General features: G+C 37.3%; 2 protein-coding genes across 2 annotated transcripts in view; both read right to left on the bottom strand.

The window, feature by feature from the left end:
- LOC144665036 (neurochondrin-like) overlaps positions 1-16578 on the bottom strand; it is a 30790-nt gene that overhangs the window by 7321 nt on the left and 6891 nt on the right. The window lies entirely within an intron of this gene.
- On the bottom strand, positions 10138-14939 carry LOC144666074 (uncharacterized). The gene is made up of 2 exons (XM_078527425.1): positions 14600-14939; positions 10138-13022 (listed from the first exon to the last, which is right to left on the bottom strand). The coding sequence occupies exon 2, from the start codon at positions 12793-12795 to the stop codon at positions 12280-12282; it is 516 nt and encodes a 171-aa protein (XP_078383551.1). The 5' UTR covers positions 12796-13022; positions 14600-14939; the 3' UTR covers positions 10138-12279.

The following is a 16578-nucleotide window of genomic DNA, read 5'->3' as shown; positions in this document are numbered from 1 at the left end:
CTCACACACTAAAAAACCATTTTGTTTTAGTCTTATTCCTTCTGATAATGCTAGTGTTTAAATTAACTCTTTCTTTTTTTCCTTTTTTATAATAGAAAGCCCTTTGTTCCATAACTGTAAGCGTTGCCGTGAGCTCCACACGGAGGCCAACACGGAGGAACACCTATATGTGTTCCATCCGCAGTTCAGATGGTGCAAACCGTGCGGAAAAGTATACGAAAATAATGAAAACTTCTGTGCCCATAAGAAGAGGCATTGCATAACGAGAAGGCAAAAACATATGATTGATGTGGCGTTAGTGCACGAAAAAGCTAGAAGGAAGACAATAAAGGTGAGACAGAGAATCGGCTCTGATATTTATTACTTACTATTGTTATAAACTTTCTGGTTCAAGTACGTTACCTAAAAAAAACACAATTATACTCCTATTATACTAGAGACCAAAACGTTTCTTTTAAAAACACGATTGATTTATGAATGAAACTGAAAAAATACCCCTACAGGTAAATTGCTGGTCTAACTAAGCGTCAAATTCTCCAAACAAGTTTACATTTACAGATACATAGTAATCTACCTTCACAGTTAATGAGTAAAGTGGTAATTCTTTGTGGCAAAACACTTTTAATATGACATCTTTTTTTCTATTTACAGGATACCCAACAGACTGTAGTTGAAGAATCGTATGCTTTAATCAGTAAAGTTTTGTAAAACCACATTACAAATATATTTTTATTGTATCACATTTCAATACTTAATGGAAAAATACCATTAAGAGAAGATTTATACCATTATAAAAGCAGTAAACATGGTCTCATGAAAGGAAAAATCCAGAAAGTGAGTGAAACTATGGAAGGCCCTTCACCTGGATAAAGTGAAAGAACAGAAAAGAAGATAAAATGAGAAAAATAGGGAAAAACTTGCACTTAGAGCGATACAGTGAAACAGAAGAAATTCAGACTAAGTAGGAGAGACAAATCGAAAGTATAAAGAAAAGCAAAAAGCCATCAAGGTAAGGTTCTTTCAATTTAATTTATATAAATGCAATTTATAAAGGAAATTTCAATATCTTTTTTTCAGAACGTGTCCTGTACACCCTCCGTAACAACAAACTGCAGGAAAAAACTTCAAAAACCCTGTCGCAATTGATGAAAGAAAAAAAACTAAATTATATCAATGAAATTTAACCCTTTTTTTTTTTGGCAATGCTGACTGGTTCAATAATTTGCTTTATGTTTACAGAGAGAGAGAGAGTCGCTGTCACACGATGAGGTTGTTCTGAGAATGTAAGTATACTGAAAAGACACAAATTTATAAAAAGAAACAAAAACATAAATGTGACTGTGTAAAAACCTGTATTTAACCAGATTTTCTTAGATGGCTGTTTCACGTTCCAGTCGACAACCAGAAAACAATGAAAATCGTAACAGTAAACAACTTAACGGTGAAGAGCCAGACATAGATTTCTCTTGCATTTTTTCTCACCCCATAGAGACCTGATGAGTAGAGCATCTACCTTGTTGTGGAAAGTTCATACACATCGAATGTCAAACCAGATGGGAAATCAGTAGCCAAGAGGTCAAGTGCGGTCATTGTCGTCAAAGCTGCAATGAATTCCAAGTCCGTTACCCAAAGATTGCCCAGAGGGTGACGCAGGAAAACTAAGGAAGACGAGCTCGACAACCACATGAACCAGCTTTGGTTGATCAACCCGCCTACAACCCACCACAAAATAAGGGAAGTTGCCATTGCCCTCTCCTTCAATAAAGGATCTCCAACAAGAAAAAAAGAATCTTGAGAAACTAAGGTTATTAGGAAACTATCTCCACAATTTAACTGTATTAGAAACTGGCAAAGGGGAGCTTGTTGTCAAGAGACGTCCTTCTTCTGATAAAAGATCAGATCCAGATGATTTCCTCCCGTGCAATTATTTCCTGGCCTTCATTAAGCAGCAGGAATTATGGAAACACATGAAGTGTTGCAAGTTTAAATCAGAAGGTGATGATGCCCTAAGATACTAGAAGGTGCAAGCAAAGGCAAGATTGTTGCTCAATCCTGCAGCTAGTTCCAGTGACAACCACTGCTTAAAGGATGTCCACTGTTCCCTGTTCACATTCTCTCAGTTCACAGACGTTTCTCTGCCGTACATATCATGGCTGGTCTAACTTTCGTGGTCGAGTGCGATGGCTTCCAACATGGCTCCACAGAGCCGTTCCAGCTTAAGTGCTTGGCCATCGCCTGCGGGAAGACAAAATCAACGTATACCAGGTTTTTTGATACTATGGGCCTTTTGACTCGACTACCAGACGCCCTCCGCAACCACCAATTTCAATCAGAATATCATGGCTGGCCTTTGGCCTCTACGGGGTTACCCCAGGACGCTGCCTCAACGGTCTTATATCACACTATCCAAGACTCCCTTTTGCAAGTATTAGAAAATGGCAGCGCTATACCGGCTTCTCTGGTCCTTTGGACAAAAGGGGCAGCTAAGACGCAATTTACCAGAACATTGGTCACGCAAAGTGTCCTAACAATGCCAATCTTCCTCAGGAACCTGGAGGAATTGGACTGCCCCCAGTATGGGTACTAAGGTCAAATGAAGAGCGACGGGAAGGCCAAAATCTATGCCTGCTGGCTGATCGCACATAATTGTGATGAAGAAACCAAGTGATCTAAGAACTATAACAGTTTGTAAATATCTATATCTTAGGCCATCTTTCCTTTCCTTAAGTTGTTTTTTTTTTTGTGTGATATAACTAATCCCTTTTTTTTTCTCGCCGTAGGAACATTATATCTCGTTTTGCTGCATATTGTTAGCTGCATGTTTCTTTCTTAGTCAGTTTTATTCATTTCATATGTATCAGGATAATTTTGTATTTTGCCTTTCCGCAGTGTAGTATTTGATATTCGCTTAAACTACAATCTTTCACTTAATCTTATAATCAACTATTTTGGCTTTAAGAGAAGCTCTTGGTACATCAAGACAAAGACTTGATGCAATAAATAAAGAAGTAGAAGTAAATAGAAAAAAAAAAAACAGAAGCTGACAAAGAAAAACTAAGAAAAGAAGCAGAAAGAGAGAGAACCAGAAGTTGAAAGACAAAGACAGGTCGTTATGCAGAGAATCTGTTTTTCTTTCTCACAAAGCCTGCCATTTCAAAGAAAAGAGCGATCAACTGTTCAGAGGGTACATTGACACCTTTCTTAAACTAAAACAACAAGCTGCAGGATGGCCATCGAGCGTGGGGAATGACAAAACGAAACGCCAAGAGTACACACAAAGCTAAAAGGCTTTGTTCTCGAATACGCAGACATCATGAAAAATGCAGGCTTGTACTATTTGGCCAAGGTCATGTTGAATTTGTTCTGGGGCAACTTTGGACAGAAAATGCCAAAGTTCTTCGTCCAAGGAACCCTGGATGATAATTTTAAAGATGGTCAGGAAGTTTTCTCCTCAGTCAGCTAACTGAATCACAAGAGTACAGATCAAAGTGTTCTAGCAAAAGAAGAAAAAGTCGAGGCGAGAGCAAAGTATTGCAGTCAGGTGATGTCCAGAAACCGTTGAAGTAGCCTGTCAACAGTTGACCAGGAAATAGAAGATGCCACGAAAGATGTTTTTGGTGCTATTACAACTTACCTTGGAAATGAAGTATCATGTTACTGAGTAATACCGTTAAGCAATTTGAAGACAAATGTTGAAAAAGTTATAAAATTTATCATCGAGCTATTACAAAGTGAACAGTATATTAGCAGAGATACACATAATGTGAAGAAGTCAGATAAACCAGATTTTAAAGTCGAAATGGGACAGAACTTATAATTGTAGTACATTTTCCATGACGAGTATTGAGAAGAATTGTTTTCTTTTTGAGGCTTTTAAACCCAAGTTTACCACCACAAAGTAAATATACACACAATGGCCGACGTTGGCTGCCCTCCAGCAAGGAATTTCAGCAACCAGCTTTTTAACACGGGGGATAAGGCACGAACACTAGCTGAGTGGTTAATCCACAATGATTTGGATCATAACCCCGCAATTCGCTGAAGGGTATGAACTCAATTGATGTAATTTTTTTTTTTTTACTCGACCAGGATGTCTCGAATTAAGGTCGGTGGAATGTGAGGAGTAAAAAAGTATATATTTAAAAACTAGATTTCAAGTAGAAAACATAATCTTAAATCAGTAAAACAATTGTAATCGATTCTTTCACTCGATCAGTCCAATAATAGAAACTAGCTAAGTTGAGATCAAATATTGTTGTGTTTCCATAATACTCTAGAAAATTATAATCTGTTTCGTTTATTTCATTTCAATGGTTATACGCATGATAGCATTTACTTACGTTAAGGTAGTTTCACTAAATAATCTCAAACTTTAGAAAGGCCAACAGTAGTCTTCTGATTTCAATAAGCTCGGTCATATCTTAATTATTCACAATGAACTTTGTACTTTTTGCTTAGTCATGATGGACTTTGTACTTGTATTTTTGCTTAGTCATGATGAACTTTGTACTTGTACATCCACGCACTTAATTTCTTTGTTTTATATTCGTATTGCATCAGCTTCTTTCATAAATGAGATTGTATTGCTTCATGCTGCTTATCAATCAAAAAAATAACTGGACTTATTTACTTAAGAATTGTCTTTGTACCTAGAAAATCATATATAAGCAAGCGATATTGTAAAGTTTCTTTGATTACAAAGTTAGCGAGAATAAACTACTGTTTGACCCAACTTCTGTCACAGCCTTACGTCTGTAGATCGCCGTGCGCGTGTACCTAGAAGCTTGTGACGAGGCTTCGATTCTGTAAGCAAGTGGGTGCTCTACCGAGTTAAGTTCCCCGTAAATTCACATTATTCTTTCTAGTACGCCGTTATTTATATTCTATTTGTTGTTTTTGTTTTTTTTTTTTTTTTCTTTCTTTTTTTTCTTTTTTTTTTTTTTTTTTTTTTTTTTTTTTTTGTTTTTTTTTTTTCTTTTTTTTTTTTATTTCCTAATGAGTTATTTTTTTTACTTTTTTTCTTTTTTTTTTTTTTTTAATTTTTCATTTTTGGTGGGGAAGAAAGTTACAAGCACTTTAACCACAAAGTTTCATGATCACTTACTGAATGTTGTTGAAATGCCAACAAATAATTTGATAAGCATTCAAGACGTATTCTTAAAACAAACTAGTTTTGATCATAGTTTGTTAGTATTTTAAGTTGCCTCTTCAGGATCGTACTAGCCTACTTCTTTTGTAAAACAGTCTACAATGACAGGGTCTCCACAAAAGGTCCGGAACTGTCAGAACCCACGCCTGCCCTGCCTGCAACCACCCAAGATCCTCAATTCCACAGTCACCAGAAATAGATAGTACTTTTTTCCACACAATTTTACAACAGATTTTTTACATTGTTATGGAAAAAGAAAATTTTACAAGAAAGAAACCTTTATGGTCAAAAATAGAGTTCAACATTTCAGAAACTTTTAAAAATCTTGTCAGCGTATTACCCGCTATATAATAACAAATGTTTTATAAAACTTTACAAAGAACGACTTTATGAGCTTCAATATTTGCTAAACAATAGTTTCTTTCTTCAACACCCTGAAAGAAGTTCAATATCTTGCTTTAACCATAAAAAGGCATCATTTTCAATTGTTTAAAAGATTTAGAAGAAAAAAAAACTCAAAACAATTTTTTTATTTGGTACCATTCGTGGATAAATATTGTTACGTATGCAAACAAAGTGGTCCATGTGGTGAGCCACTCCATAAATTAAAAGAAAATGAGCACAAAGGACAAGTAAAAAGAATACGACAAGGACACCTATTCAAGATGTGGGAACTGGGAGCAGTTTTAAAAACATGTTGTGGATCAAAATATGCACAAGTCCCTTTTGTAATTCGTGTTTCAAAATATAAAAGTAGAGACTTTTACATTTTGTGTTTTTTTTATTAGATGTCTGGAAGGGAACTGGGAAATTTATTACCGGTAAGAAACAAGTAATAGCTTTGAAGCAATTAACGAGAAGGAAAAAGTCAAAGATGGTTAAAAGGGTTTTTTTGAAGTTTTCAAATGGATAATCATCGCAATCTCAAGAAGTTGAAAAATTGAAAGAGATGGAATAAGAAGTTGAAAGACAGTAGAATTTGTGTGAAAAAAATAAGCATTTTGTGACAAATGAATATGAGATTACACCAGCTCAAATGATATTGACTATTTTTTTCATTCTTGCCTGATATTTTTTGTTTCATTGATGCATATCCTTTTTTCCCTTTTTAACTAATAGCTTTGCCCAGTCATTCCTGGCGGATGTGTAATCTTTAAACCAACGAAGTGGAAGTCTTCTATGAAACTACCTGAAGGAATTATGGAGCATGGAATCAACATTCCCCAGCGCAGGTCTCAAAGCCCAATGAGAACCCAGCCACTGCAGATAAAGCGAAGATCTAGTCCCTGCCTATCCCAGACAGCTGCGGACTTTCTGAAACGAGCCGTCTCAACAATGGCTCCCGCTGGCAATAAGCCAACTCTATTCAATCTGGTTTTTAGCTTAAAATGCTTCTAATGAAATTTTATTTAGCTGTACTTTAGTCTACAAACGTGCCAGCTGAACTTATTCAATTTGCTTTTGTGTTGTAATTTAACTTTATTCAGCCTTCTTTCTTTTGAAATGTGCATGTTGAAACAATGTGCTTCGTTTAGTATAAATAGAGCGTTGTTATTGCTGTAAAATCGATTTACGCCGAGACGAAGAAATAAACGTGTGAAGTCCAAGTTCTTGTGTCCTGATTCCAGTTGTAGCAGATCCATCGGTACTTTGGAACCCATGACAAGTTCCTCTCTTGCAGCAAGCGTTGTTGCTCTGAGCTATTACCAGTTTGGTCCAGTTAGTTGAGTCAAGCGCAGTCAATTCTCAGCCGAAGAAAGGCCTCTCATCGCCCGTTCCCCATTAAAGAGATCCGAGCAACAAATCCTGTGTCATGACGCAAAACCCGTGGTCACACCACACACACACACATATTGCAAAACCACTCAGAACACGCTTGAATCATTAATTAAGAATTATCATTCTTTTGCACCTACATTTTTGTTAAAGAAGGTAAGACACTTTGATTTTTTAAGACATAGGAAAACCTGTCTTTAACCATATTTTTTTAGATGGCTGTTTCATGTTCCAGTCGACAACCAGAAAACAATAAAAATCGTAACATTAAACGACTTAAGGGTGAAGAGCCTTATGCTGCTTACTCCATCGAGATTAGACGAGTAGAGCATCTACCTTGTTGCGGAAAGTTCGTACACATCGAATGTCAAATCAGATGGGAAATCAGTAGCCAAGAGGTCAAGTGTGGTCATTGTCGTCAAACCTGCAATGAATTCCAAGTCCGTTACCCACATATTGCCAAAAGGGCGGTGCAGGAACCACCATCATCTGCTTTCCACCGGACATCATCACCAAAGGACACCTAGACTCTCATAGAGCTATTGGACGGAGAACTTAGCATATCTTGGATGAACGGTGAACACTTATTGATATTTTCGCTTTAAAGATACTTTCTTTTAAGTGAGAAATATATTTTGCCTATGTTTAAACGTAGAACATGCTATTTTTCGCGAACATTTCCATCTTTACCATTTAATTTATGACATGCAGGAGGCCAACTTTTGTGCATTGGCTACATTCATAACAGATTGTGTAGCCCTTCACCTAGAAGTAGAAGTAGAAGTAAATAGAAAAAAAAAACACAGAAGCTGACAGAGAAAAACTAAGAAAAGAAGCAGAAAGAGAGAGAACCAGAAGTTGAAAGACAAAGACAGGTCGTTATGCAGAGCATCTGTTTTCTTTCTCTAAATTGTGAAAATCGGCTAGGAGATGGTGTTACTGCTCTTTCAGTTGAGTTGCTCATTATAATGACAACTACTAATTTTGACTCCTTTTATTCTCTAACGTTTGTTGAGGCTTTCCCCCTCCGTTTCTCCAACCAGCTAATTTTCCTTGCATGGAAACCAAACTGCCGCAAACTATACATGACAGGACTCACGTTTGCCCTCATACGGATCAGCAAAGGCAGTTTACTGGGACATGTTGTACACCAGAAATTCAAAAGGCTGTAGAGAAAGGATATTGTATCGTCAAGATTCACAATGCCTGGCATTTCAAAGAAAAGAGCGATCAACTGTTCAGAGGGTACATTGACACCTTTCTTAAACTAAAACCACAAGTTGCAGAATGGCCATCACGCCTGGGGAATGACAAAATGAAACGCCAAGAGTACATTCAATTGTACCACGAAGTAGAAGGCATTGTTCTCAAATATGGGGACATCATGAAAAATTTAGGCTTTTACTATTTGGCCACGATCATGTTGAATTCATTCTGGGGCAAGTTTGGACAGAAAATGCCAAAGTTCTTCGTCCAAGGATCCCTGGATGATAATTTTGAAGATGGTCAGGAAGTTTTCTCCTCAGTCAGCCAACTGAATCACAAGAGTACAGATCAAAGTGTACTAGCAAAAGAAGACAAAGTCGCGTCGAGAGCAGTAGTATAGTAGTTGGGGGTACGAGATCATTTTTTAAAAAATAATCTCATTCCCCCAACTACTATACTACTCCCGCCGGCTGGATCCAAAATGGAACCAAAATGGAAACCAAAATGGAAACCAAAATGGAAACAAAATGGAAACCAAAAAAGAAACCAAAATAGAAATGGAAACCAAAATGGAACAAAAATTCTTGGAAATCCAAATCTGAAAAATTCTAGGAAATTCAAATCTGAAACTTCTTATACTTAAATAAAAAAAGAAATTAATTCTTTGGTCTGGCGCCTTAACCTTGGAATAAAATATGGAAATTCAGATGCGTATCCCACTGTTAGTGACATGATGAATATTTAAAATGCTTCTTATGGGCAACAGTCCAAGGTTATTTAAATAGATGTGTAACATGATTGATATTCAAAAATGCTTATAAATATTCTATTATGGTTACAACACATAGCAACGCAATAATATTTACTTTTAAATACATCATATGACGATAGTATGATTTTTTCAACCAATCAGAACTTTTATTTGTTAGTCAAAATTGTTTCTTAAATGTATTATTTCTTCAAATTGGTTTCAAAGTTGGTTGGGTTTTAGAAGTCGTGAAGTTGTAATTTTACGATGGTTTACTCACAAGCGCAATTAGAAGAGAAAATTATTCAGTCAACTGATCTGATGTCGCAGTCTTATCAGATATGTTTGGAAATTTATCAAACACCAAAGGTAGATATTATTATCAAACTTGATGATTTCAAAAAGCAATTACCTACAGCTGACTTGGATGTTGTGGAAGAAGAATTTGAGAAGAGTTTGTCACTGTTTACTGAGATTAAGAAGATGATTTCTGAGGAGCGAAAGCGTCATCGTTATGTTCAGCAGCTGAAGAATAAAAAGAGGCTTACTAATGTGAAAACGAATGTTAAATTAACACGCAGATGCAAAAGACCTCAAGATGCAGACAGCGTCATTATTACTAATGGATTATCAGAATCCCAAGAATAGTAAGGACCTCAACGAACTGAATTTTTTTGTGTTTTGCGGTTGATTTGATTTTGTAATGACCGTAAGCGAAACTTGTGGCACCATTTTCATGTACTTGGATGTTGTGGAAGAAGAATTTGAGAAGAGTTTGTCGCTGTTTACTGAGATTAAGAAGATGATTTCTGAGGAGCGAAAGCGTCGTCGTTATGTTCAGCAGCTGAAGAATAAAAAGAGGCTTACTAATGTGAAAACGAATGTTAAATTAACACGCAGATGCATAAGACCTCAAGATGCAGACAGCGTCATTATTACTAATGGATTATCAGAATCCCAAGAATAGTAAGGACCTCAACGAACTGAATTTTTTTGTGTTTTGCGGTTGATTTGATTTTGTAATGACCGTAAGCGAAACTTGTGGCACCATTTTCATGTACTTGGATGTTGTGGAAGAAGAATTTGAGAAGAGTTTGTCGCTGTTTACTGAGATTAAGAAGATGATTTCTGAGGAGCGAAAGCGTCGTCGTTATGTTCAGCAGCTGAAGAATAAAAAGAGGCTTACTAATGTGAAAACGAATGTTAAATTAACACGCAGATGCAAAAGACCTCAAGATGCAGACAGCATCATTATTACTAATGGATTATCAGAATCACAAGAATAGTAAGGACCTCAACGAACTGAATTTTTTTGTGTTTTGCGGTTGATTAGATTTTGTAATGACCGTAAGCAAAACTTGTGGCACCATTTTCATGTATGTATCGTTTATCATCGAAGCAAGATAATGACACTTTGTTTAGTTCATAACTACCAAGTTGATGGTTTTGGCTTCTGATAGTTTTCATCTTATGATACATTTGTTCATTATTAAACAGTACATTCTTATAGTTTTCATGTGTGATATCCTTTTTGATAACATTCTTTTTAATTCCTTTAGCGGTCTTTCCGCCTTTATGGTTGTCTTTAAAATAACTGTACATCTGATCGCAAACCAACGAATTCATTGATCGGTACACCAGCAGCTTCGTCCTTAAATTTGCCTATGACCTTTTTATTTGTCTTATCAAAATATGGTGAGCTTTCTGGATAGTCGCTATTATCAAATTTGTCTTTGTCATTCCAGAAGTCCTCAACACCCTGAAAGAAGTTCAATATCTTGCTTTAACCATAAAAAGGCGTCATTTAAAATTCTTTAAAAGATTTAGAAGGGAAAAAAACTCAAAACAATTTTTTTATTTGTTACCAGTCATGGATAAATATTGTTACGTATGCAAACAAAGTGGTCCATGATGTGGTGTGCCACTCCATAAATTAAAAGAAAATGAGCACAAAGAACAAGTAAAAAGAATACGACAAGGACATCTATTCAAGATGTGGGAACTGGGAGCAGTTTTAGAAACATGTTGTGGATCAAAATATGCACAAGTCCCTTTTGTAATTCGTGTTTCAAAATATAAAAGTAGTGAACTTTTACATTTTGTGTCTTTTTTATTAGATGTCTGGAAGGGAAGCCAAACTGGGAACTTTATTACCGATAAGAAACAAGTAATAGCTTTGAAGCAATTAACAAGAAGGAAAAAGTCAAAGATGGTTAAAAGGTTTTTTTTTTTGAAGTTTTCAAAGAATGGAGAATCACTGAAATCTCAAGAAGTTGAAAAATTGAAAGAGATGGAATAAGAAGTTGAAAGACAGTAGAATTTGTGTGAAAGAAATAAGCATTTTGTGACACGTACTAAGTAAATATGAGATTACACCAGCTCAAATGATATTGACCATTTCTTAATTCTTGCCTAATATTTTTTGTTTTATTTGCATATTCTTTTTTCCCTTTTTAACTAATTGCTTTGCCCAGTCATTCCTGGCAGATATGTAATCTTTAAACCAACGAAGTGGAAGTCTTCTATGAAACTACCTGAAGGAATTATGGAGCATGGAATCAACATTCCCCAGCGCAGGTCTCAAAGCCCAATGAGAACCCAGCCACTGCGGATAAAGCAAAGCCCATGATTGGGATGAAAAAGACAACAAAACATACCCAAAAACCAACAAAGAACTGACCTTTTTACCAAGTAGGTAAGCACATGGTTAAAAAAAAAACAGGAAACTACTGGTTGGCCAGTTAGGGTGGGTAATGACCCAGTGAAGAGACAACAATACATAGATGACTATGAAAGAATTGAAGGGATCCGTCTTGATCAAAGTAAGGTTGAAAAAAATCCAGGGCTTTGTTTAATGGTAAAGTTGATATGAATGTTGAAAAGTTCTTGGGACTGAAAAGTTTGGCCAGTGGTCAAATAAAACTCAAGGGTGTCATGTCACAGACCCTGCACTGCTGATAAACCTGTCCTGGCAATCAATGATTATTTGTTTAAAATACTTTTCCAAAAAAAGAAGGAATATGATGAAGTACAAACAAACACAAACATTTCCATTGCCGTGTTTACTCTATGCTTTAAACTCTTTGACGAGTTTTATATTAAACAGAAATTAAACAAAAGGATAAAGGCAAAGATAGTATAAAGATATTTTGAAGGTTTCAAGACAAGGAGAATCATTGCAATCTCAAGAAGTTAAAGAAGTGAAAGAGATTGTTAATGATAATATTATCATGGAATAAGAAGTACTAATTTATTTGGTCCACCAGGTGTCGGACTGCAATTCTTTTGAAATTTTGTTATATTTTTCATTAACTATCGCCAAGATACCATTCAACAGAGATGACTTATTGCCCGACCTGCTTTCAATTGATTCCAAAAAACATGGAAGCTGACCATATTCCTACTGTTGCACTCCAACGAAGAAGGCCACTCTCTTTACCACCGCCTTTGCCGGGGTGGCTACAGCGGCAGCAGATGCCGCCGCCTCCGGGAGAGCCGCTTTGGATGGAGGACCACTGCCGCTGCCGACAGTCGTCACCGCCACCTCGACGACATGCTCAGCTCCCTCCTCCACTGTCGCGGCCAGAGAGACGGTGTCGGAGATGCATCGCGGCGACGAACTCAACGAGGGACTGGTCGCGCTGCTGGAGGACATTGAGTTGGAGAGACTCATCGCGCTCGACGACTTCGAGTTGGAAGGACTGCTCACGTTCTTCGAACCAGAAATGTTCGGGAGAGCCGCATTGGATGAAGGACCGCTGCCGCTGCCGACAGTCGTCACCGCCACCTCGACGACGTGCTTGGCTCTCTCCTCCGCTGTCGCGGCCAGAGAGACGGCGCGGGGATGCACCTCGACGACGAATGTGATGACGAATCTGATGCAACATACCAGGTTTTGTGTGATGCATAAAGACATGAACTTGTACAGCGCAAAGACTTGGCAGAAAAACTTTGTTCTATTTGTGGTAACTTTTCTTTATTCCTTTAGACATTTAAATAAGCTATAAACACATGCCGTCAACTCTAAGTAGATTTATTCCTCTCTTATTGAAGCAGAATTACTATTGTTCACCAGTTTTCATTCAGAATCTAACAGAGCCAAACATACATTAAGTTCAGTCCAAAAACCAACAAAGAACTGACCTTTTAATCAAGTACGTAAGCACATGGTTAAAAAAGAAACAGGAAACTACTGGTTGGCCAGTTAGGGTGGGTGATGACCCAGTGAAGAGACAACAATACATAGCCCAAAAACCAACAAAGAACTGACCTTTTTACCAAGTACGTAAGCACATGGTTAAAAAAGAAACAGGAAACTACTGGTTGGCCAGTAAGGGTGGGTAATGACCCAGTGAAGAGACAACAATACATAGATCACTACGAAAGAATTGAAGAGATACGTCTTGATCAAAGCAAGGTTGAAAAAAATCCAGGGCTTTGTTTAATGGTAAAGTTGATATGAATGTTGAAAAGTTCTTGGGACTGAAAAGTTTGGCCAGTGGTCAAATAAAACTCAAGGGTGTCATGTCACAGACCCTGCACTGCTGATAAACGTGTCCTGGCAATCAATGATTATTTGGTTGAAATCTTTTTCCAAAAAAAGAAGGAATATGATGAAGTACAAACAAACACAAACATTTCCATTGCCGTGTTTACTCTATGCTTTAAACTCTTTGACAAGTTTTATATTAAACAGAAATTAAACAAAAGGATAAAGGCAAAGATAGTATAAAGATATTTTGAAGGTTTCAAGACAAGGAGAATCATTGCAATCTCAAGAAGTTAAAGAAGTGAAAGAGATTGTTAATGATAATATTATCATGGAATAAGAAGTACTAATTTATTCGGTGCACGAGGTGTCGGACTGCAATTCTTTTGAAATTTTGTTATATTTTTGATTAGCTATCACCAAGATACCATTCAACAGAGATGACTTATTGCCCGACCTGCTTTCAATTGATTCCAAAAAACATGGAAGCTGAACATATCCTACTATTGCACTCCAACGAAGAAGGCCACTCTCTTTACCACCGCCTTTGCCACGGTGGCTACAGCAGCAGAAGATGCCGCCGCCTCCGGGAGAGCCGCTTTGGATGGAGGACCACTGCCACTGCAGACAGTCGTCACCGCCACCTCGACGACGTGCTCAGCTCCCTCCTCCGCTGTCACGGTCAGAGAGACGGTGTCGGAGATGCACCGCGGCGACGAACTCGACGAGGGACTGGTCGCACTGCTGGAGGACATTGAGTTGGAGAGACTCGTTGCGCTCGAAGACTTCGACTTGGAAGGACTGCTCACGTTCTTTGAACCAGAAATGTTCGGCAGAGCCGCATTGGATGAAGGACCGCTGCCGCTGCCGACAGTCATCACCGCCACCTCGACGACGTGATCAGTTCCCTTCTCCGCTGTCGCAGCCAGAGAGACAGCGTCGGGGATGCACCCGGATGACGAATCTGATGCAACATACCAGGTTTTGTGTGATGCATAAAGACATGAACTTGTACAGCGCAAAGACTTGACAGAAAAACTTTGTTCTATTTGTGGTAACTTTTCTTTATTCCTTTAGACATTTAAATAAGCTATAAACACATGCCGTCAACTCTAAATAGATTTATTCCTCTCTTATTGAAGCAGAATTACTATTGTTCACCAGTTTTCATTCAGAATCTAACAGAGCCAAACAACATTAAGTTCAACCCAAAAACCAACAAAGAACTGACCTTTTTACCAAGTACGTAAGCACATGGTTAAAAAAGAAACAGACTGGTTTTATATTGGTTTTCACGGAGGCTCACCTGCTGAACATATTTTCCTTAATGAAGTTATATTGCTTTTTGTTCAAGGGCTGCTCTTAGTTAGTTAGCTGAGCGAACCAATTCCAAAAATCTTAGTAAGCTTTTCATTTTTAATTTTCTATCCTTGTTTTAGCTTAATTTAAGTTCGCTATTTCTAATTTCAAAGTTATGATTTTTTATCTTAGTTCTTGTTTTAAATTTTGTAAACTTCCTACTGTTGATATAAGTTCGCTCTTTGTAATTTCAATCGTTTCCTTATTTATTGTACTCAATAGAAAGCTTTTGTTCACATTGTTAACACCTTATTTGTAGCAACGATGTATAAGGAGCTATGTTGTAAACGTTTCTTTGATTTACATCGTCGAGTAATAAACTACTGTTGGACCCAAGTTCTGTCTCAGCCTTACGTCTGTAGTTCTGAAGTTCGTTGAAGTTAGATCGCTGTGTGCCTAGAAGCTCATGACAAGGCTTCAATTCCGCAGCAAGTGGGTGCTCTACCGAGTTAAGTTTCCCGTATTTGAGTCATATTTCAGCCAAGTTACAGCACATTTCCCATACAGTTCAAAAGTCGGTTCAGACAAACAAAGCAAGGAGAAAGCTATCATCACAGAAAAATCCGACAACACGGAAATCCACATTTTGTTGGGTTCAGAAGATCATAAAGACCTGGCATGGTGCCGTCCATGTGGAAAGATGTTTCGTCAGAAGGCCAATGTTATGGTCCACAAAAACGGTGGCTTCTGTCCCTATGGAAAACAGGGACTAGATGAAGAACTTAAACGATTGCGGAAAAATTAGGCAAGGAAAATCCCATCGTCACACACTATATAAATTTTATTGTATTGTATTTTTTTAAAAACACGCTGCAGTTTATGTTGTGTGTATTGAAAATTTTGATAGAAGTGGTTGAAAAAGGTGAGGTAATACTCCACGTAAAGAGGATTCAATGCATGGAGGTTGCGTTTTGTGTTTCAACAAATTAGAAACGCCTCTACTCGCTGTCTAATTTCCCTCGTGAATGGAACACCTTACAAGCATTCCCAGTCATTCTGCGCACAATTGACATAGCAGCTGCACTAAATCATTAAAACAAGAAGATTTGTTTGAATTTATGGTGAAGGCAAGAATCGTGTAGTTTGGCTACCCGCCAACATTAATAGTTATGAATTCTATTTAGACATCTTTTCTATATGTAGGGGTCTATTTTGTTGCTCAAAATTTGTACATATCAAAAGGAAAATCAGACAGGAGAGCAGTTGCCAAGAAACTGCAATGAATTCCAAGTACATTACATGCAGATTCACAAGAAAAACCCGGGAAAGCAAAGCAAGACGAGCTTGAGAACCACAACCTTGCAGATAAACCCTACAACCCACCACAAAATAACATGACATGCGAAGAGATCATTCAGCGATTACGCACCTTGTTACAGATGGATGAACTGCAGGGAAACTTAGTTTATCACCACAGCAAAGAGGATTAAAAGATACTTCAAAGAATGAAGTATCACAATCTTGACAGGTTGAAGAATTGTAAGAGATAATAAATGATAAAGTCAACATGGAATAAAAAGTTGAAGTTACAAACTTAAACATGAGACACCCTGAAGGTAATGTTAAACTAAACAATTATTAATTGTAATTTATCAAGGGCAACAAATTAGCTGTATTTTTGCCCCGTTTTCCATTTCTATTTTTTTCTATTTGTTTTGCTTTGTATCTTACTCATGGTAAATGTTGAAATGAAAAAAACAAAGCTTTAACTCATCATTTTAACTCATTTAATTTTTGTTGTTTTTACAGATGGCAATTGACCTTGAAATTTTAAGACAATGAATACACGCAATTGAAAGAAAAGTTAAGAAAAGGAAGACAAAAGTGAAGAAATGGAGAGTGGAGAATTTC

The sequence above is a fragment of the Oculina patagonica genome, chromosome 9 (genome assembly GCF_052425735.1).
Source record: "Oculina patagonica isolate OP01 chromosome 9, crgOcupat, whole genome shotgun sequence".
Lineage (NCBI taxonomy): Eukaryota > Metazoa > Cnidaria > Anthozoa > Scleractinia > Oculinidae > Oculina > Oculina patagonica.
The sequence above is the reverse complement of the archived record's forward strand: the minus strand, read 5'-3'. Positions and strand labels throughout refer to the sequence as shown.